Source organism: Mandrillus leucophaeus, unplaced genomic scaffold (genome assembly GCF_000951045.1).
Source record: "Mandrillus leucophaeus isolate KB7577 unplaced genomic scaffold, Mleu.le_1.0 Scaffold509, whole genome shotgun sequence".
Classification (NCBI taxonomy): Eukaryota; Metazoa; Chordata; class Mammalia; order Primates; family Cercopithecidae; genus Mandrillus; species Mandrillus leucophaeus.
The window spans coordinates 1665912-1688882 of NW_012105464.1; the positions used below are offsets into that span (position 1 = coordinate 1665912).

Consider the following 22971-nt stretch of genomic DNA (forward strand, 5'->3'; position numbering starts at 1 on the left):
GAATATTGAGTATTAAAAAGGATTTCACTGTATTTAACCCATATACACAGCAATTTTTAGCTGCTATCATTACTATTATGGTTGTTGTGCATACTCGCATCTTTCCAGGGGAAGATATATACGGCAACCATTCTCCTGTTGTTTGTTTTTTAAAAATTTTGAATAATGCTTTGAAATTAGAGAAATAAAAGTTGTACTGCAAGGAGTGGCAATAAAGTTTAGTCAAATAGGTAGAACTCTGCATTCAAATTCACAAACCATCAACTAATCACATTTATGGTGGTTCTAAGGGGTTAAACACTCACTTTTCTTAGGAGTATCAATTTTACAAAACAAGAAATGGGATGACAATTACCAGAAAAGTCTTGTACAGTTATAATGTTACTATTATTTAAATGAAAAAAAAGTTATATAAATGCCAGGTAATACTTCAGCAACTTATGATTATATTTTAATGTGGTTTCTACAAAGTTTTGTATTTCTCCTGAATAAGGTTGCTATTCGTCATGCGAATGTTATAGACCTTAGGATTGGTGGATCTGCTGAAATTGCTGATGTAGAAATCGATCCTGTGAGTATGTTACTTATTTGTGTGACGAAACTCTGAGTGTGGTGATTTTTATTTGTTATGTGTTTCTAGTTAGCCCATTTATGTTTAAAAATATTTTCCAATGTATAATTTTTAAAAATTGCTATATATAAAGTTAAAAATAACAATTAATATATGTCATATAAATGTAAGTGATGAAACAGAATATTGAATGAAGGTTTAAGAATTTACCACTGCATGTAAGGATCAGAACACTATCAGTACCATTAAAATCATCTTCATTATGATCCTGTCCCTTATAAGAGATAACCACTTGCCTATAATGATAACAGATAAATATGAATATGAATGCTTTCATTGTTAATTATTTAGTTTGTTTGTTTTTGAGCTTTATAACAAAGATGTACTATTTGTAGCCTTTGGTGAGTTACTTTTACTTAAATATTGTGTTTCTAACATTCACCTAATTGTGTGTAACGGTATGTTAATCATTGTCATACTGCATAATAGTTATTTGTGTAGACGTACTATAATTTACATGATCATTCAGTTGTTCATCCCAATAGGTGTTTCTGTTTTTTTTTTCAAACGCAAAAACTGTAGCTGTGAACATTTATATGCTTATCTTCTGAGGTACACATACAAGAGGTTCTCTAGGAATGGAGTTATTGAGACAGAGTTATGAGTGTGTTTGACTTCACAAGACTATTCCTAAAATTTCCTCTCTAATTTCCATTGCTCCAAATTCTATTATTCTACAAGTTATATTGTCAGATTTAAATTTTGCCAATCTGTTGAGTATAAAATGATACCTCACTGTGGTATTGATTTGCATTTTCTGAACTAGAGTCACATTTATGTTTGAATTATCTTATGTACTCTGAAAAAATTTTGTTCTAGAATTGATAGAGTGCACACACACACACACAAACACATACACCAGTTTTTTGTTGTTGTTCTGGCCAGCCCTTTAGTGTTTAGATCTGGACTTACCTATTCAAAGAAACTTTCCTTGATTCTTCAAAGTAGGACCCCCCATTGTGACATTTTTAAGGTATTACAGACATCTTATGCCCTGGGAAGATCACCATCAGAGCAGTTGTCATATTATTTTGGGGTTATTTGTACTTTTGTTTTTTTCTCCCACTAGTACTATTAACACCTACTACCTTATTGGTGTGGAGCTAAATTGAGCAGAAAAATGATGATAAAGAGGTCAGCTGATTGCCTCAGGTCGGGGGCTTACTGCTAGTCTGCATTTAAATGGCATCACCAAAATTCCAGTGTATAGCTTTAACTTATACTTTTATAACCTTTCTTTATTCAATGGTGAAGGCATAAGTCCGGGTAGACTAACACATACTAAGTTAGCTTGTCCAAGGCTGTCGTGATTCCTGGAGATGAAACTCTGTAGTATCCAGAGTGGTTTTTTTACATTACTATGGCATCCTTCCTTGAAAAATATTAGATAATATTGAGTCTTTAATCGCTTTCTTTTCTCTTCCTAAAGTCATTTTGGGCATGCTTTGCATGTTATGGTACAATTGAATAATTTATAGGACTTTAATATATTTTATCAATATTCCTTTGTTTTATAGATTTTAGACATAGCTGACTTTAAAAAATAATATTCACACATCACTAGATATTTTTAGCCATACATTTATTAACTATACAGTAATGGCTAAGGCGTTGACTATGTGTCTTAATAACAACTAGGACATTTTACTCAAATGAGCACATATACAATGCTCATTTGCATATATGCTTATTTGAATGGGATAAGAAGAGTGATTATTTTTACATATACAAAACATCAAACTTTCGTTTTCCATTTTGGATTTTAGAAATTTTACATATACAACTGCGTTGACATTTTAAGTGAAACAAATGGTAGCCAGTCTACCTTCATATGGAATTCTCCTCAATATTAGGATGCTGTTGTCTCAATCTCCTTTAAATGCTGTATGTAATTATTTCACTAAGAAACTCCGTGGTATTTTAGTAACTCTACTACAAGGAGGAATTCTAAAGAGTTTTGTGATATAAGCACGTGCCTTGTGTATGAGCTACAGCTCAGATACACTTAATAAGCATTCCTTGTTTATGTAAGGTAGATGTTGGTTAGGTGCTAGGGATACAAAAATGAATCACGCTAAGGTGCAATAGAAGAGACAGATAAGTAAATAAATACATAAATAAATTATGTGATATCATAATGTAAGTAAATATAAGAAACAGAATTGGTCCTGAGCACAGCATGATTAATTGTGGTTTATTCAACTAGGGTTTGAAGGATGTGTAATATTTTATTAGGCAATTGCAGGTTATAGAAAGGCTTTCCTGACAGAAGGGGCACCAAAAGGGTGAAGACACAGAAGGGTGAAGCATCAGGTATTGGTTGGAAATGCCAAGTCATACAGCTTGTTGAAATATTAAGTGATAAGGTGAGAGTGGGGCTAGTTGAAGCTGGAACATGAGGAAGCAGAAGGCCATGGTGAGCTTTATGAGCCCTGCTAATGAGCTTGGACATGGTCCTATAGATCGTGAGAAACCATCAAATTTTAAAACAAGAAGTGATATGATCAAATTCTTACTTAGTTTAAATATGGCTTCATTATGAAGGGGAGAGTTTGAGAAAAGTGAAAATCTAGAAACTAAATGAAAAGTGATGATTTACTAATTTCATATAGTTACAATATGGACAAGAGGTGAAGAAAGGGGAAGAATTAATAGGATTTATTAACTTATTACATGTAGGAGGCATCTGGGAGGTAGGGGAGAGGAAGGAAAATGTGACTAATTTTTATAGGGTTCTGCTCTGCAGTTAATAATTTCCTTGATAAACATAACATTGCAAGTTTTAGTTTATGTTTTCATAAACTATTATTCTATTTTCGAATAATTTTTATTTTTAAATTTTAGAATGTATTTAATTTCGGTGGCGCCTATATTGGTGGTACCCAGACTGTTCCATTTGTAATAAAAAACAAAGGTATAACACGTGCCAGAGTGGAGTTTAATCTAAAAGACTTTCCAGATTTTTCAATGGATCTTAAAGACAAATCAGGTATATATTTTGTATATAATGGTATTATTGTAAAAGGAAAATAGTTTTAAATTGCCCTGTGGTATAATTTCTAAAACTAATTCAATCAAGGGAAGTTATTCTTAAATGTTTTTTAATGACCACTGCATGTTTTTCTTACACTCTGTAACTCATCATGGTTTTATTTGTGGAAATACATCATTATTAATATCAAAACACTTGGGTAATACATGAAATGTAACCGTTCTTATTAGTGGGTTAAATATGGTAAGTTAAGTATGTTATATATAAGTATATGCCTTAAATGAATATAAAATTATGAATCATTTGTTTTAATTGCTCAATAATTTTAGATAAATGTCTTTGGGGAGCTATCTCTATGTATTTACTCATGTGTTAGATATCTTTATGTTAAATTAGATTTAAACAAAATATGCATTTTTATAAGTGCATTTTATCTGTTTACTCCATGGGTTGTCAAAATAAGACCTATGAACCAAATATGACCCAACACCTGTTTTTATAAATAAGGTTTTATTAGAACACACACAGACCCATTTGTTTGTATAATGCTTATGGCTGCTTTTATGCTATACTGGCGGAGTTGAATAGCTATGATAGGAACCATATGTCTCACAAAGCTTAAAATATTTACTATCTGGATTCTTACAGAAAGTTTCCTAATCATTGGTTTAGTCATTTGTTATTCATTAAATATTTGTTGAATCCCACTTACAGGCAAGATAGTAGCATTTGAGTCCATAAAAATAAGTAAGACATCTTACATATCCTTAAAAAGTGAACAGTAAGTCTATCAGTGAGGTAATGGATATGCATTTGTATTATTTATGGACTCTTTGAGGCGTCAGAGGTGATCTGACTCTTTCCTGATCAACTTTCACTGGAAAGGGAGTCTCTGAGCTGTTACTGGGACCTCAGATTTAGTTAATTACTTGACCTTGTGCTTTATTCCTATTTGTGTTCATCTGAGTATGACTATAACATGCTTCTTGAACTTTGGAGTTATTTTTTAATGAGTTTACTGTCACTGTTTTGCGGATTGTATATTTGTTCCATGTATAGATATCAGTTTTGCTAATTAGAATCTTGGTATTTAGAACAATTCTTTACCGAGCATCTTCACATAGCCCTGCACAAATATTTTAGAAATTGATTTTTGATTGTTATGAATATATGTACTTTTTCACCTCTTATAGAAGAATTTAAAGACTCTGCAGTTCCTTATATATATTCTTTCGAATTAGAGGAAAACACATCTCTGGAATGTGGCATAACATTTTCTCCCACACAAGTAAGTTCAGTTTTCTATTCCTCATATTACTGCAATTATGGATATTCCTAACCAATAACCTATTAAAGATCACCCAAGATCTATCTGTAGAGGGTTTTTCTTTCTGACTTGTAAGCATGCCTGGGTATACCTTAATTCAGTAAAACAATTGCTGGAGGGTTTGGCTCATGCTGCAGAGTGCCTCAAGAGGAGCAGAGGGCATGTACAGGGGACCTATGATTGTGTGGTCTTTGTTATACTATCTAGAAAATTCAAGATATTACACATTTTGAAGGAGAGGAAAGTTACATTCCAGGCAGTTGGTGCTTTGTACTTATATTTGAGTGGTGTATGCTCTGTGAACGACTACCTGAAATTATCAAAGACATATTGTGAAGATTTAAGAGGAGTTGCTATGATATTGGCTCCTTTTATTTTGTACCCCTAGATGTTTAGTGATTTAAAAACAAGAGCAAACAAACAGACAAAAAATCTATTCTGAAATGTGCCCAGAAGGAAGGGAGACCACTGGTCAGATTTCAGGAGCCAACTCTGGTAGGCTTTTGCTTCATAGATTCTCTAACAGAAGTGCCCAAGGAGAGAGCTTCTCTCTACGCATGATATGAAAGTGCGTATTGCCCTGTAATCCCAGCACTTTGGGAGGCCGAGGCCGGCAGATTACCTGAGGTCAGGAGTTTGAGACCAACCTGGCCAACATGGTAAAACCCCATCTCTACTAAAAGTACAAAAATTAGCCAGGTGTGATGGTGGGTGCCTGTAATCCCAGCTCCTCAGGAGGCTGAGGCAGGAGAATCGCTTGAACCCGGGAGGCGGAGGTTGTAGTGAGCCGAGTATCACGCCATTGCACTCCAGCCTGGGTGACAAGATGAGATTTCATCTCAAAAAACAAACAAACAAACAAACAAACAAAAAACAGCATATTGGTGTACCCTTCCAAGCAAGAATCAAACTTCTATATGGCAATCAGAGTATAAGATTCTTATGTCAAAACTTTTTTTTAATACTCCAACATAGCTAGATTGATTCTACTCAATAGGTATAGATTAAAATTAAGAGAAAGTAACTAATAGCACAATAAAATTGTATTGAATGCTACTAAATACTATCTTTAATAGTCTAATTTTTGGTAATGTTATTTTTACTGAGATTAAATTTGATTTCAGGAACAATGTAAGCTGTTATTTGGCTTTCAGGTGCAAAAAATAAAGTTTGAGGATGAGTTTGGGTATTAGAAAATGATAAAGATTAATTTTGCTATTTTGAAGTTCAGTACTTAAGTTGAGATAAGATAGATAAGATAATGTTGAATAGAAAAACCTCTTTGTCTTGTTCCTGAAAGCATATATCTTACACCTTTAAATATAAGGTTAGCAACAGTTATCTTTTTAAAAAAATTTCCTTTATTAGGTTGAGGAAGTTTCATTTTATAGTTTATTGAGTATTTTGATTTTGAAAGACCTGGATTTTGTTAATTTTACTATCCACTTTGATGGTCATGTTTTTGTCCTTTATTCTATTAATATAGTGTATTATATTGATTGATTTTTTAATGTTAAACCAACCTTGTATTGTAGAATAAATCTCACTAGATCATAAGATATAATTCTTTGTATATATTGCTGAATTCAATTCTCTAGTATTTCGATGAAGGCTTTTGCATCTATACTTGTAAGGAACATTGGTCTATAGTTAGTTAGCCTTTATTGTTTTTTTTTCTTCTGATACCTTTTTTTTTTTTTGAATATCAGGCTAATATTGGCTTCTTAGAATGAATTATAGAGCGGTGTCTCCACTTCTATTTTGGCAGAATTTGTGAGGGACTGAATTAATTATTTAAATTGGTGTTATATTTCATCATTGAAGTCATCTAGTCCTCAGCATTTTTTAAAAAAAATATTAATTTTAAACTAGGTATTGAAGGAACATACCTCAAAATAATAAGAGCCGTCTATGACAAACCCACAGCCAACATCACACTGAATGGGCAAAAGCTGGAAGTGTGCCCCTTGACAACCAGCAAAGTCAAGGTTGCTCTCTCTCACTACTCCTATTCAACTTAGTATTGTAAGTCCTGGCCAGAGCAACCAGGCAAGAGAAAAAAATAAAGGGCATCTAAATAGGAAGTCAAATTTTCCCTGTTTTGAGATGACATGATTCTATATATAGAAAATCCCATAGTCTCAGTCCAAAAGCTCCTTAAGGTGATAAACAACTTTAGCAAAGCTGCAGGATACAAAATCAGTGGACAAATCACTAGCATTCGTTTTTTTTTTCTTTGGATATGGAGTCTCACACTGTCGCCCAGGCTGGAGTGCAGTGGCACGATCTCGGCTCACTGCAAGCTCTGCCTCCAGGGTTCATGCCATTCTCCTGCCTCAGCCTCCCTAGTAGCTGGGACTACAAGCTGCTGCCACCATACCTGGCTAATTTTTTGTATTTTTAGTAGAGATGGGGGGGTTTCACTGTGTTAGCCAGGATGGTCTCGATCTCCTGACCTCGTGATCTGCCCACCTCGGCCTCCCAAAGTGCTGGAATTGCAAGCTTTTATTTTTTTGTTAGATGGAGTCTCACTCTGTTGCCCAGATTGGAGTGCAGTGGTGCAATCTCAGCTCACTGCAATCTCCATCTCCCCGATTCAAGTGATTCTCCTGCCTCAGCCTCTCGAGTAGCTGGGAGTACAGTGTGTGCCACCACACCTGGCTAATTTTTGTATATTCTTTTAGTAGGGATGGGGTTTTGCCATGTTAGCCAGGCTGGTCTCGAACTCCTGACCTCAGGTAATCCACCCACCATGGCCTCCCAATATGCTGGGATTACAGGTGTGAACCACTACAACAGGCCAAAAACCACTACAATTTTTATACACCAACAACCAAGCCAAGAGCCAAATCAGGAATGCAATTTCATTCACAATTGCTACAGAAAGAATAAAATACCTAAGAATATAGCTAACCAGGGAGGTATAGTTCTTCCCAAAAGAAGGGAAATGTGTATTCATGTCCATACAAAGACTTTTATGTGAATGCTCATAGCAGCATTATTCACAATAGCTTAAAAGTAGAAACAACCCAAATGTTCATCACCTGATAAATGGATGAACACAATGTGGTATATCCATACACTAGAATATTATTTGACAGTATAAAGGAACAAATTGCTAATATGTCCTGCTAGATGAATAAACCACAAAAATGTTATTTTAAGTGAATGCAACTAGATATAAGAGAGTACATTTTGTATGATTCCATTTATGTGAAATTTCCAGACGAGACAATCTATAGAGTAGATCAGTGGTTACCTAGAGTTAGGCAAATTGGCATGAAGAAGCTCTTGGGGGTGATGGAAACATTCTAAAACTTAATTATGGTGATGAATACACAATTCTATAAATTTACTAAAAACCATTGAATTGTACCCTTTTGGCGAAATATATCACAATACAGCTGTTAGAAGTGTAAAAAAATTATTAATGTAATCTGTTTGCTGTTATAGGTCTGTAGTTATAAAATGTTCTGTTTCTTCTTGAGAAATTTCATCTAAGTTACCTAATATATTGACATACATGTGTTAATGGTGTTATTTTTTCTATTTCTGTAAGGTAGGTAATAATTTAGTTCCTTCTTTCATTCCCGATTTTATAAAATTGAGCCATCTCTCTTTTTATCTTGGTCAGCATATCTAAAGGTTTGTCTGTTTTGATGATATTTTCAAGATCTAACTTTTGGTGTTTCTGATTTGCTGTATTATTTTTGATTCTTTATTTCATTCATTTACACTTTATCCTTTATTTTTTATTTTTTTCTGTTTGATTTGATCTTCTATTCTTAAGTGTGGAATGTTAGGGCACTGATTTGAGATATTTCACTTGTTAAATATAGGTTTTACAGCTACATACTTTCCTCTAAATACTGTTTTACATTTACCCCAAAAGTTTTGATATGTTTTATTTTCATTTTTACTCTTCAAAATGTTTTGCAATTTCTCACATAATTTATTTTTCACCTATTAGTTATTTGGTGTGTCTTGTTTAATTTCCACATATTTGTTTGTTTCTCTTATTGATTTCTAATATAATTCCCTTATAGTTAGAGAACACACTTTAATTCATTTAAATCACTTTAAATTTATTGCAGCTTGTTTCATGACACTCTATGTAGGTTATTTAACTATGTTGCAGTAAGTCTAAAACAACTAATGATTACATCTGGATGTGTATGTGTATGTTTGTGTGTGTGCACATGTGTGCAGTGGTGAAATGAAAGGAATGCTCATTATTTTAAAAATAAACTTGGTAAGATTAGTTTTTCAAACATGTATTCTTATTATTCTGATTTTTAAAAACCCTTTAAATAAAAAGAAACTAAGTAAGTCTTTTCTCACAAGTTAATATTCTGATAAATTAAGGTATGTCATTCACCTATATAATGTTTATATCTCACATGTACATAGAAGTATGCAGACATACACACACACACACACACACACACACACAAACACACACACACTCTTTCAACAAGAAGAAAACCTAAGTGTTGTGCAGTAATTTATAGGTTTTTTTAAATTTTGTTAAGGCCAAGTTTATACATTTTTCTAATAAGTCTATATTGTGATTTTATATTTTCATATAATTGAAATGTATATAAAACATTTTTCTTAAGGATCATTGAAAATTAGAAAAATCTATAATGCAATTGAAGTATCTTACATGACTTTTTTGGAGAATGTATTATATATAATATATTTAGACAATAGTTCACTAACACTGTCAGCAATTTAAAAAGTTCTAAGTATTTCTTAATGTTTAGGATTCTAGAAATTGATTATAAAATTAAAATGAATTATAGATATTTAAACTTCTGTGGAGTGCCACACTTTGCTTAGATTCTGAATCATTCTATGTTAACTGGGTATTTTAAAAGAAGATTTACTCACTGTATTGGAGTGTAATTCACTTCAACAATGAGAAGAACATATAAACTCCTGCAGAGACAACACACCCTTTGAGAATTTGTTCTATAAATCTGTGCCAGTAAGGCAGATTGATTATCTGGTTTCCAGTCATTTCAAATGTCTTCCACTATATTTATTGCTAGGTGTAAGTTGTCTGTCTTTGTGCATGTGTCAAAATGTAAATAGCAAATTGATGCTCTCTTGGTTGACCTATGTAGCAGGAAAATGTGAAATCAACAATACATGATTGATTTATTGTTAGTTGTAAACCTTCCTTTCCTACACTGTACCAGGTTTGAGCACAACCTGAAGTGCTAGTGGTCAATTGCAGTTGTATTTGGCATCTTCAAATGGATTTGTTTATTTTCTGTAAGTCACTCAAGCTCCTCCTTTTCTTGTGGGCTACTAATGTGTCTGTCTATAGAATTGTACTTCCCATATGGTAGTCACTACCTACATGTGGCTATTTGAATTAAAGCTTAAATTTATTAAAATTAAGCTCAACAGAAATGTTGTTTCTTTATCACAATACCTACATTTCACGTTCTGTAGATTCACACGTGGCTATTGTACAATGCAGAGCATTTTCTTCATGACAGAAAGTTTCACTGGACAGCACTACTATAGATCTTTCCCTATTATTACTCTTATTTTTCCTGCTGCTGTAACCCAAGTTCTGCCCTGAAGCACAGGCTAGTTCATCTTCAGTGGCTTAGTTACTCTGCAGCTCTTTGCAACTCTCATCTTTGTTGCTCTGTATTTTCCCTGCAGTTTTTGAATGTGAGGGAGAATTGTTCATGCTTTTTATTTTTCCTACTAGCCTTTATCTGTGATTTAAGGATATGCAGAACCTTGGGTAAACCTTTCATAACAGTTATTCTAGATTTACAATCATTCTTACAGGAAGCTAAGAATAATTCCTTATGGATTAAAGAAAAGGACATTTGAATGACACCTACTCCTTTTCAATTCATAAACATCTCTGTCTACCAACACTGGACTGGGTACTGAAATCTGACTTCATTAGAATGTCCTTTTCAATTTGAGGTATTTCTGTCTTTGCATGACAACATCTGGGAAATCACTTAAAATAGCACACATCACAAAATGTTCAAAGTTTTCCTTCCTCATTGAATACCTCAGTGATTTTGTAATGATAGGGCTCGTCTTTTCTTTCAATGTGTCACTTAGTTTCTGTGTAAAAGATAAGTCTTGTATTCTTGCAGTTTTGTTGAAGGGAGAAGATTTCCACGGGCGAAGGAATCATGGAACCTTCTAATTTGGCATTCTGTGTAATTATAGACCTACTTTGGATAAAAACATATTCTATACAAATTGTGTGTGAAGATGTCAGTTAAGAGAAGACAAGTCCAGTATGACTTTTCACCTATACATACTTGATAATCAGAGAAGGCAGGGATTAACCCTTAGCCTTGTGAATTCACCACACAGTTTCAGAAAAATTGTATGTTTCAGGGGGGAGAAGCACTTCATACTTATGAGACAAGGGCTGAGATGAGTACATTGAATTATCTCGATAATTACCAACAGTCATTATCATTGACAGTCACCAACAATCATCAACAAAGACAACATCAGATGTTTTAAAATAAAGCCATCAGTGTGGTCCTGTGTTAAACCTATCCCATAACTTCAGCTTTCCACTCCTATCATCCCTAACTTTCGGACCCAGCACTAGACTTAAAGACAGACAGTGAAGACTCAAGCCCCAATAACTGTCAACTCAATTCATCATGACTCAGATTCCTCTTTATTTCAGTCATTTTCCAAAATTGGAGCATCCTGTGAATAGCTTCTCTGTCAGCTCTGATTCCCCTCATACTTAGTTTCCCTTCCCTTTTTCTCTGCCCTCTAGAATCCCCACACTTTTCTAAGTCCTCTATATTTTTCTGAGCTTCCTTTTTCTTCATGATTTCTTCTTATTGGGAACATGGCTATCTCCACAGCACCGTTTTTTAAAATAGCATTTCCTATGAATCTTGCTGTGGGTCTAGAAGTGATCCTTTCTGGAGGCCTTGTTCCCTTGGGTGATTTTTCTAGAGGGTCCTTATCTGTTAAAAATACCTGCTTCTGACTAGGTGTGGTGGCTTACTCCTGTAATCCTAGCACTTTGGGAGGTTGAGGTGGGCAGATTACCTGAGGTCAGGAGTTCGAGACTAGCCTGGCCAACATGGTGAAACCCTATCTCTACTCAAAATACAAAAAATAGCTGGGCATGGTGACGCTCACCTGTAATCTTAGCTACTAGGGAGGCTGAGGCAGGAGAATTGCTTGAACCCAGGAGGAGGAGACTGCAGTGAGCTGAGATCACACTACTGCACTCCAGCCTGAGCGACAGAGTGAGACTCTGTCTCAAAAAAATTAATAAATAAAATAAATAATTTTAAAAAGCCTGCTTCTTTGAACTTTGAACTTTTATTGTGTGAGTTTGCCAGTTCCCCTCTTGTGAAATCTCTGGTGAGTGGTCTCTTGTGAATAGTCATCTTCAGACATGCTCCTGGTCACTGCCAACCAGACTCATAGTATATCCGGCACCCTACTCATCTCATTTTCTGAGTGATTTCAGTATCCACATGGAGTTTTATCCAGAACCCTGACCTCGTACTTCCTTTTTCTTCATATTTCTATTGATGTGGAAGAAACTAAGTGACACATTGAAAGAAAAGACGAGTCCTATCATTCTAATTTTCTGTTTCTTCACATTTCCAGTCCCCTCAGCTTCTGTTAAAAACTAATCTCCATCCAGCGATCAGATGAAGATGACAGTTTGGGAAACATACTCTTCAGCAGTGTTTGACTTTAAAATATGAGTCCATATTATTAATACATAAAAAAGCCTTAAAAATAAAATAATAGCCTAAAATAATAGTACTATTATAATATGTATGATGTTAATACTCAAATTAAGAAAAAAAGCAGATGAGCCAGAAGTGGAAAAACAGAAATGAGACACAAAATATAACTAGCTACTGCTGATTAAATACTAAGATTCCAGGGAAATAAGATCAACGTTTTTGTTGTTTTTTCTTTAGCTATGAAATATCAAAACAGGTTGTATTTGAATCTGAAATACTACATCTTTATGCAATTTATTCCTTGATGTCTGCATGCTAGTGCCACTGCAGAAATAGATTATCATGGGAATGAGTTGCTTGCTGTTTTGACAAAAGAGTTGAAACCTCCAGGAAAATAACATATGAGCAGTATTTTATGCTTCTATAATTTGGTTATAAGAATAGACTGTACATAAGATTCTATGACAGAAAATAGAATTGACAGTGGTATGGCCAGTTAAAGTTAAATAAAAATAGAAACCCAAGTGTTTTGCCTATTAGGGTAATATGAATGACTAGAGCTGAACATATGCACTTAATAATATTCAGCTCCTCATTTTATTTAAAACTATTTAGATTGTCAGCACCGAGTTTATGAGTATAGCACAGCACTAGATAAATGTACCTCTGAACCCATCAATGCTTGTTGTCATGATCTTGGAGGTCTTGGCATGTGAGAAGTACTATTATTCTTCCCTTTTCACATTTAAAATACTCACATTCTTGCCTGTTTTCTACCTCCCACCTCTAGAAGCTTACTAAGGTACCATGAAGTAACAGGGTTGACCATCTTAATATTTTTTAAACCTAAATAATGTAAGGTTTTGGTAAAAAAAAATCAACACAAAGTTTAAAGCATGTCATTAGAAAAAATGAATTTTTATTTTAAATTATTTGTAATGTAACTTGAAATGCAATAAGAATTTTCTCATAAATATGTAAATATTTTAGCATTGATATTACTTCTGTAGCATTTTCAGCTTTAGTATAGAGCAATTTTATTTTTATCAATTTAAATTTCTAATAAATTATGTAATTTATAATTTTATTTTCAAAATTGAAATTTGAATCTAAAGAGATAATAATGGTATTGTCTTTGAGTTAACCCTTTTTTATATGGTTGATAGTAATGTCTATAATCTCATTTTTTATTTTAGCTATTCATGTCTCCTTTCATTTGTTTACTGTCAGACTAGTTTAAAGTTTTGTAATTTTTTTTTTTTTTTTGAGATGGAGTCTAGCTCTGTCGCCTAGACTGGAGTGCGGTGGCACGATCTTGGCTCACTGCAAGCTCTGCCTCCTGGGTTCACGCCATTCTCCTGCCTCAGCCTCCTGAGTAGCTGGGACTACAGGTGCACGCCACCACACCTGGCTAATTTTTTTTGTATTTTTAATAGATATGGGGTTTTACCGTGTTAACCAGGATGGTCTCGATCTCCTGACCTCGTGATCCACCCGTCTTGGCCTCCCGAAGTGTTTTGTCATTTAAAAAATATTTTTAAACCACCAACTTTTGTTTTATTGATTGTTGTGATTTCTCTGTTGATATTCTCATTTTGTGTATACATTATTTTCATGATATTCTTTTGTTCTTTTCTATGGTTTCCTTTAGTTCTATGAACATATTTAAGACAGTGGCTTTAAAGTCTTTTTCTAATAAGTCCTATGGCTGGACTTTCTTCATAATCTTTGTTTTGTTTTGCTTTTGATTATTGAAAACTGGACATTTGAATATTATAATATGGTAACTCTGTACATCAGATTATCCTCCTTTCCCTGGGTTTACTCTTCTTGCTTAATGAAGGCTGTAGTCATCCATTTGTTTATTGACTTTTCAAAACTATTATTGCAAAGAATACATTCTTTGCTATGCACAGTCACTGAAGCGTCTGTTCCTTTAGCTGGTGTTGAGTAGTGTTTTGAGATATATTTCCTTGAATGCCTGGAACTAAAATAATAATCGGACACATAAACAAAAACACCTATCATAGTCTTTTTGGATAGAGTGTCCTGAGGCACTTCTTTAGCAGTTAGTGAGGTCGTTTACAACAATTTCTTAGTTTTTATTTACCACTTGAACTTAACCTAGAGTCAGACAAAGATGAAAGTTTAGCAACTTCTCAGGTATTTTCTGAGCACATTTCCTACTCTGAGTATCCTTAATGCTTTCTAAATTCTCCAGGGCAGTTTTAAATGCCTTAATTTCTCTAAAAGCTCCCCTACTTTTATTTCCAGCCTTTAGGTAGTATTTGCATGTCTCAACCATAATATTCTGTCAGGTGGCTTTGGGTTTTTTGTTTATCTTACAATATTTTTGAGCAATTTCACTGCTTTTCTGCCTTGAGTGAGTTCAAAGATAGGCAAAACATGGCAAGCACATTGCATCAGTCCTTCATGTACCCCCAAGAAGGTTAGAAGAGACAAACACAATAATTTCTGAATGAAGTCTGTTCTGTTTCATCAAAAACCAGGTACCTTTGTTTAAGTTCCTTGTAGATTGTGGGTATTAGACCTTTGTCAGATGGGAAGATTGCACAAATTTTCTCTCATATTGTAGGTTGCCTGTTCACTGTGATGCTAGTTTCTTTTGCTGTGCAGAAGCTCTTTAGTTTAATTAGATCCCATTTGTCAATTTTGGCTTTTGTTACAATTGCTTTTGGTGCTTTAGTCATGAAGTCTTTGCCCATGCCTATGTCCTGAATGGTATTGCCTAGGTTTTCTTCTAGGGTTTTTATGGTTTGGGGTTTTACTTTTAAGTCTTTAATCCATCAAAGGATATGAACAGACACTTCTCTAAAGAAGACATTTTTATGTGACCAGCAAACATAAAAAAAGCTCATCATCACTTGTCAGTAGAGAAATGCAAATCAAAATTACAATGACATACCATCTCACGCCAGTCAGAATGGCAGTTATTAAAAAGTCAGGAAACAATAGATGCCGGTGAGGCTGTGGAGAAATAGGAACGCTTTTAGACTGTCGGTGGGCGTATAAATTAGTTCAACCATTGTGGAAGACAGTATGACGATTCCTCAAGGATCTAGAACCAGAAATACCATTTGCCCCATCTATTCCATTACTGGGCATATACCCAAAGGATTATAAATATTTCTACTATAAAGACACATGCACAGGTATGTTTATTGCAGCACTATTTACAGTAGCAAAGACTCAGAACCACCCCAAATGCCCATGAATGATACACTGAATAAAGAAAACATGGCACATATACACCATGGAATACTATGCAGCCATAAAAAAGAATGAGATCATGCCCTTTGCAGGGACATGGATGAAGCTGAAAGCCATCATCCTCAGCAAACTAACACAGGAACAGAAAACAAACACCACATGTTCTCATTCATAAGTGGGAGTCGAACAGTGAGAACACATGGACACAGGGAGGGGAACAACACACAGTGGGGCCTGTTGGTGGATGGAGGACAAAGGGAGGGAGAACATTAGGACAAATACCTAATGCATGCGGGGTTAAAACCTAGATGACAGGTTGTTAGGTGCAGCAAACCACCATGGCACATGTATACCTATGTAACAAACCTGCACATTCTGCACATGTATCCCGGAACTTAAAGTAAAATAAAAAATTAAGTTAAAAAAATAAAGGAAACAGGTCCCAGGGTCTTGCACTGGGGAATGAAAGCTGCTAGCCTCAAGACAACTGCTGAGTCAGAGAGAGTGGAACAAGGGCAAGTAAAAGTGCCACAAGACTTTCCTACTGTTTTTAAGTTGTCTTTTTTTTGGTTTTGATTCAGTATTCACTTGATTGCTGTAAACTTTTGACTTTTTTCCAGTTTTGACAACATGGTTCCTGCCAGTTTTTGCGTGGTTTTGGTGTTTCTGTGGGGCCATGGACATTTGGAGCTGCCTGTTTACCATTTAGCTGAAGCCAACCTTTTTAGTTTTGATACAACCCCCAAACAAGATCGACTCTTTCTTTTCTCTTTGATGCAGACTTTTTGTGTTTTCATCTAGACTGGACCACATATTCTTTTCTTTTTTCAAAATAAGGGGCTGGCACTATATAATTGCAAATATATTTTGTAGCTCTGAGTGTTAATTGTTTTATGATTCACCTGCCTAGGTGCCGATATTGTCAGTCCATTTTGGATTTTGAATTCAGATGTATAAAAATCAGAGCCAAGGAATTCGCTTTAACTTTTTAAAAAATGTGCATACACTAAAAGTCTCTTTCTGATATATGAACATTAACAAATATATACAATTGAGCAAAAAAAAACCAAAATCAATATAGAGAACAGTCACATCACCTTCTGTACATTTTTCTTGTGTGTATTACTATAGGCTGTGAAGGGTACTAGGTGAATGAGGGGGAGGTGTCGGTGGTTAATGGGTACAAAAACATAGTTAAAAATAATGAATTAAGACCTAGTATTCAACCTCTCCTCCACCTCCAGTCCATGGCAAACACTAATCTGAATTTGACCCCATAATTTTGCATTTTATAGAATGCCACATAAGTGAAATCATAAGGTATTCATAAGATAATCATGAGATTTTCAGTCTGACTTCTCTCACTTAGCATAATAAATTTGAAGTTCATCCACATTATTGTATGCAACAGTACTTCATTCTTTTATTGTTGAAAAGTAAGTTTGTTATTCATTTACCATTTGGAGAGCATTTGGATTATTTTCAGTTTTTGGCAATAAAGAATAAGTTGTATGAGTAAGTTTCACTTCTCTTGGGTAAACACCTAAATCTGGGAGTCCTGAGCTTTATGTGAAATATATACTTAACTTTCTAATAATGAAGAAACTTGTTTTTCAAAGTAACCGTAAAATTTTGCATTCTCATCAGCAATGTATAAGTGTTTTACGTGTTCACATGTTATTTTTGTTTAAGCAATTGTGATAGGTGTGAAGTGATATCATATAGTTTCAATTTGCTTTTCCTTAATATGAAACATCTTTCCATGTGCTAATGTGTAATTTGTGTAGCTTCTTTTTTGAAGTGTCTTTTCAAATATTTCACCGACCTGTTTCATTAATTCATTTTTTTAAATTGAACTTTGAGTGTTCTTTGTGTACTTTGGATACGAGATAGATTTTTTGTGAGAAATGGGTTTTTGACTTATACTTTTATTTTCTTAATAATGTCTTTTAAAATAACAGACTAAACAATTGATACTGTACAATTTAATTGCTTTTTAATAGACGGTTTAATAGATGGTTGCTTTTGTATTTAAGAATCTTTGCTTACCCAAGGATGACAAGGATTTTTTTTTCCTATAATTTCTTCCTAAATATTTACCGCTTTGGATTTTATATTTAAAATCTGGTTCCTTTTGAATGAATAAGAATTATTTAAAAAATTTATTTTTATCTTTTAGAATTATTTTTGGACTTATTAAAAATGAACCATCTTGTTTTTAAAAAATGTAGTTCAATGTCACAAGATAATTTTATTTTTTAAAACTGCTTTTTAAAAACTGCGATTTGGCTAAATAATACCCCATATTTCTCAAAACAAAAATTAACAAGTATAATGTATTTTTTTTCCTATCAGGTGACAATAATTGAATTTGTCATTCAAGTTCAGATTAATTTCTTTGAGTCTTCAAAGCTCTACACTAAATATTTGTCCAGTTCTCCTTCGAATCCAAAAACAGTACCACTGATCCGACCATGTTATGTTCAAGCTACTGGTATGTAACAAAAAATAATCAATCTGTGTGGGTAGGCCAAAGATTTGCACTTAAGTGTCTAAAAGATAAAAAATAGAATATGCTCTTTATTTTTCATAAATGGAAATATTAGAAAATAAAATTTTAAGAGGATTCCTTTGTGTGTCACTTAAATTGTGTCTATGAGATTTGAATGTTGATAAACAGCACAGATATAATCTCTGGCAAGCAACTTGCTAAAAAAAGAGAGTAGAATTAAAATCAGGCCAATTTAGTATGTTATTGTGTGGTCAAGTTTAAATAATTAAGACAAAATATAAATTATTAAAATATTACAAAATGCATTTAATATAAAATAAAATAATAATAATTTTGTTTAAGAACATATCTCTCTTCCAAAGGGATGGGTTACTAAAAGACTAAGTACATGAAAAAAAGAAGTATTTTACAGATTTGAAAATTTTGCTGAATTTTTATCTATTCATTTTCTTCAAATATTTAAAGATAAAAACTGATATACTCTGCAAATTACATTTTTGCAAGTTGGCTTTGCTTTCAATTATATATGTGTATTTTTCGTGAAAAGAAAAGAAGTCTCTCTTTTGTTTTTATAGTTCTGATATTAAGTTAAATTGTCATTAATTGTAAAATAGTAGGGAGTATCATATCAGTTAATAATTGCATTTGGTAACTAGTAAGAGAGGTCTCACAAAAATAGCGTGCACATGATAAAAATATTTCACTCTCTTTTAAAATCCAGAATTAGGAATTCCACAGCTGATCTGGAGGCTCAGTGAGGTTAAAGTTTTTCCCTTTGTTTTAAGAATTTCTTTTGGAAAGTAGCCATCATCTAATATTGCTTCCTGAATTAGGTAGATAAGCTTTCAAAACACTTGTTTGAAAATTAAAAATTAAGATAGCATTGTTAAAGAAAATTGGAAAATGTAGAAACAAAAATATTATCTGAAATTCAAATATTTAAAGTCTTCTTAATATTTTGATATCTTTTTTGTTCTATACATTGCTTTTGTTAATTTATTTTTTAAATATGCTTGTGATCTTACTCCTTATGCTAAGTGGAAACCAGCTCTATTTCATTTTATTTTTTAATTTTTAATTTTTGGAGGCACATAGTAGGTGTATATCTTTATGGGGTACATGAAATGTTTTGATACTGGCATGCAGTGGGTAATAATCACATCATGGAGTATGGGGTATCCATCCCATCAAGCATTTACTTTTTTGTGTTACAAACAATTCAATGATACTCTTTTGGTTATTTTTAAGTGTGTAATTAAATTATTATTGACTGTAGTCACCCTGTGGTGCTAGCTAATACTAAGTCTTATTCATTCTTTCTAATTATCCTTTTGTGCCCATTAACCATCCCCTCATCCTCCCGCTCATCCACCTACTACCCTTCACAGCCTATAGTAACCATCCTTCTACTCTCTGTCTCCATGAGTTCAATCATTTTCATGTGTAGATCCCACAAATAAGTGAGAACATGTGATGTTTGTCTTTCTGTGCTTGGCTTATTTCATTTAGCATAATGACCTCCAGTTCCATTCATATTGTTGCTAATGACAGGCTCTCATTCTTTTTATGGATAAGCAGTACTCCATTATCTATCTGTACCACATTTTCTTTATCCAGTAATCTGTTGATAGAACCTTAGGTTGCTTTCTAATGTGGCTATCAATGAACAGTGCTGCAACAAGCATGTGAGTGCAGATATCTCTTTGATACACTGATTTCCTTTCTTTTGTGTATAAGCCCAACAGTGGGATTGCTGGATCATATGCTAGTCTTTTTTTTTTTTTTTCCGAGGAAACTTCAAACTTTTCTCCATAGTGGTTCTACTAATTTGCGTTCCCATCAACCAACAGTGCACAAGGGTTCCTTCCCTTTTCTCTGTATCCTCACCAGCACTGGTTTTTGCCTATCTTTTGGACAAAAGCCATTTTAACTGAGGGGAGATGATATCTCATGTAGTTTTGATTTGCATTTCTCTGATGATCAATGATGTTGAGCACATTTTCATGTGTCTGTTTGCCATTTGTATGTTTTCTTCTGAAAAATGTCTATTCTTTTGCTCAATTTTAAATTGGATTATTATATTTTTTCTCATAGAGTTGTTTGAGGTCCTTACATATTCTGGTTATTAACCCATTTGAAGTTTGAAGTTTCCTCCAAAAAATACAAATAAAGCTAGCATATGAGCCAGCAATCCCACTGCTGGCCATATACCCAAAAGAAATGAAATCAGTATATCAAAGAGATATCTGCACTTCCATGTTTGCTGCAGCACTGTTCGTGATAGCCAAATTAGGAAGCAATCTAAGGTTCCATCAACAATTACTGGATAAAGAAAATGTGGTACAGATACACCCTTGTCAGACGGGTATCATGCAAATATTTTATCCCATTCGGGTATTGTCTCTTCACTTTGTGGATTGTTTACTTTGCTGTGCAGAAGCTTTTTTAATTTGATGTGATATCACTTGTCCAGTTTTGCTTTGGTTGCCTGTGCTTATGAGTATTATTCAAGAAATTTTTGCCTGGACCAATGTCCTGGAGAGTTTCCCCAATGTTTCCTTGTAGAAGTTTCATAGTTTGAGGTCTTGAATTTAAGTCTTTAATTACTTTTTATTTTATTTTTTTATATGGTGAGAGAGAGTGGTGTAGTTTCATTCCTCTGCATACAGATATCCAGTTTTCCTGTAGCATTTATTGAAGCGAGTCTTTTCCCCGTTGTGTTTTCTTGGCTTTTTTGTTGAAAATGAGTTCACAGTAGGTATGTGGATTTGTTTCTGGTTTGTCTATTTCATTGCATTTGTCTATGTGTCTGTTTTTCTGCCAGTACCATGCTGTTTTGATTATTATAGCTGGGCAGTATTAAGTCAGGTAATGTTATTCCTCTAGTTTTGAACTTTTGCCTAAGATAGTGGATCTTTCGTGGTTTCATATAAATTTTAAGATTGTTTTTTCAATTTCTGTGAAGAATGTCATTGGTATTTTGATAGGGATTAGATTGAATCTGTAGATTGCTTTGGGTAATACGGATATTTTTTACAATAGTGACTCTTCCAAACCGAGAACATGTAATATCCCATTTTTTTTGGCACCCTCTTCAATTTCTTAATGTTTCATAATTTTCATTGTAGAGATCTTTCACTTCTTTGATTAAGTTAATTTCTAGGTACTTAATTTTATTTATGGCCTTTGTAAATGGGATTACTTTTAAAATTGCCTTTTCATATTGTTTGCTATTAACATATAGAAATCTACTGGATTTTCTGTTGATTTTGTATCTTGTAACTCTACTGAATTTGTCATTTATAATATTTTTTGATGTAATCTTTACGTTTTTCCAAATACAAGATAATATTGCTCTGCAAACAAGGTTAATTTTACTTGTTCCTTTCCAGTTTGTATGCCTTTATTTCTTTCTCTTGTTTGATTGCTTTGGCTAGGATTTCCAGTACTATGTTGAATAACAGTGGAGAAAGTGAATATCCTTGTCATGTTTCATATCTTAGAGGAAGGCTTTCAGTTTGATACTATCTGTGTGTCTGTCATGTATGGCTTTTATTACGTTGAGGAATTTTCCTTCTATCCCCAGTTTTTTGAGGGCTTTTATCATGAAAGGATGTTGAATTTTATCAAGTATTCTTTCAGCATTAATGGAAATGATCACATGGTTTTTGTCCTTCATTCTGTTGATATGATTTATCACATTGATTGATTTACATATATTGTTCCGTTCTTGCATCCCAGGGATAAATCCCACTTGGTCATGATGAATGATCATTTTAATGTATTGCTGAATTTGATTTGCTAGTATTTTGTTGAGGATTTTTGCGTCAATATTCATCAGCGATATTGGCCTGTCCTATCTTTTTTTTTTTTTTTTTTTTTGATGTGTCATTGTCTGGTTTTGGTATCAGAGGAATACTGGCCTCATAGAATGAATTTGGAAGTATTCCATTGTCTTCTATTTTTCAGAATAGTTTGAGGAAGATTGGTGTTAGTTTTTCTTTAAATGATTGGTGGAATACAACAGTGATGATACCAGGTTTTCTTTACTAAGAGACTTTTTATTATGTCTTGAATCTCATTACTTGTTATTGGTCTGTTGAAGTTTGGAATTTCCCCCTGGTTCTGCGGTAGTGCTCCTCACACGGGGGCACCAGTTGTGGGGGGGTGTGTCCCTTGCAGACTCCTGACTTAGCAACAGATGAATGAAGTACACTGACACACAGATATTCTGCTTTGCCAGTCCAGCTGAGTGTCTGAGCCTCTTACAGACTCCAGCAGAGTCCTGTAAACAGTTGAGACTGCAGCCTCAATCAGTCAGTGAGACTTGCATTTATTTAGTAAAGATTAAAAGGTCGTGAGTAAACATCACTAGAGGGTAAAGACTCAAGGCCAGGTTCCTAGGCCTAAAGCAAACACCCTTTGCAGGTAATAAACTTCTGCCAACCCTCTCCGCCCGCCCCCTGCCCCCCGCAGTGGGAGGCAGTTAAGCACCTGTGGTAGGACAAAGGTTAGTCTTAGGCACATATAAGTAAACAGGTTAGTAAAATA

The 22971-nt window shown here is 34.0% G+C and overlaps 1 protein-coding gene across 1 annotated transcript in view; it reads left to right on the plus strand.

Annotated features, from left to right (window-relative positions):
* CFAP47 (cilia and flagella associated protein 47) overlaps window positions 1-22971 on the plus strand; it is a 428524-nt gene that overhangs the window by 71907 nt on the left and 333646 nt on the right. Inside the window, exons 19-22 of the mRNA XM_011996297.1 lie at window positions 494-571; window positions 3476-3620; window positions 4817-4911; window positions 18264-18402. Of these exons, the coding sequence (XP_011851687.1) occupies window positions 494-571; window positions 3476-3620; window positions 4817-4911; window positions 18264-18402 (457 nt within the window). The remainder of the gene's footprint in view (window positions 1-493; window positions 572-3475; window positions 3621-4816; window positions 4912-18263; window positions 18403-22971) is intronic.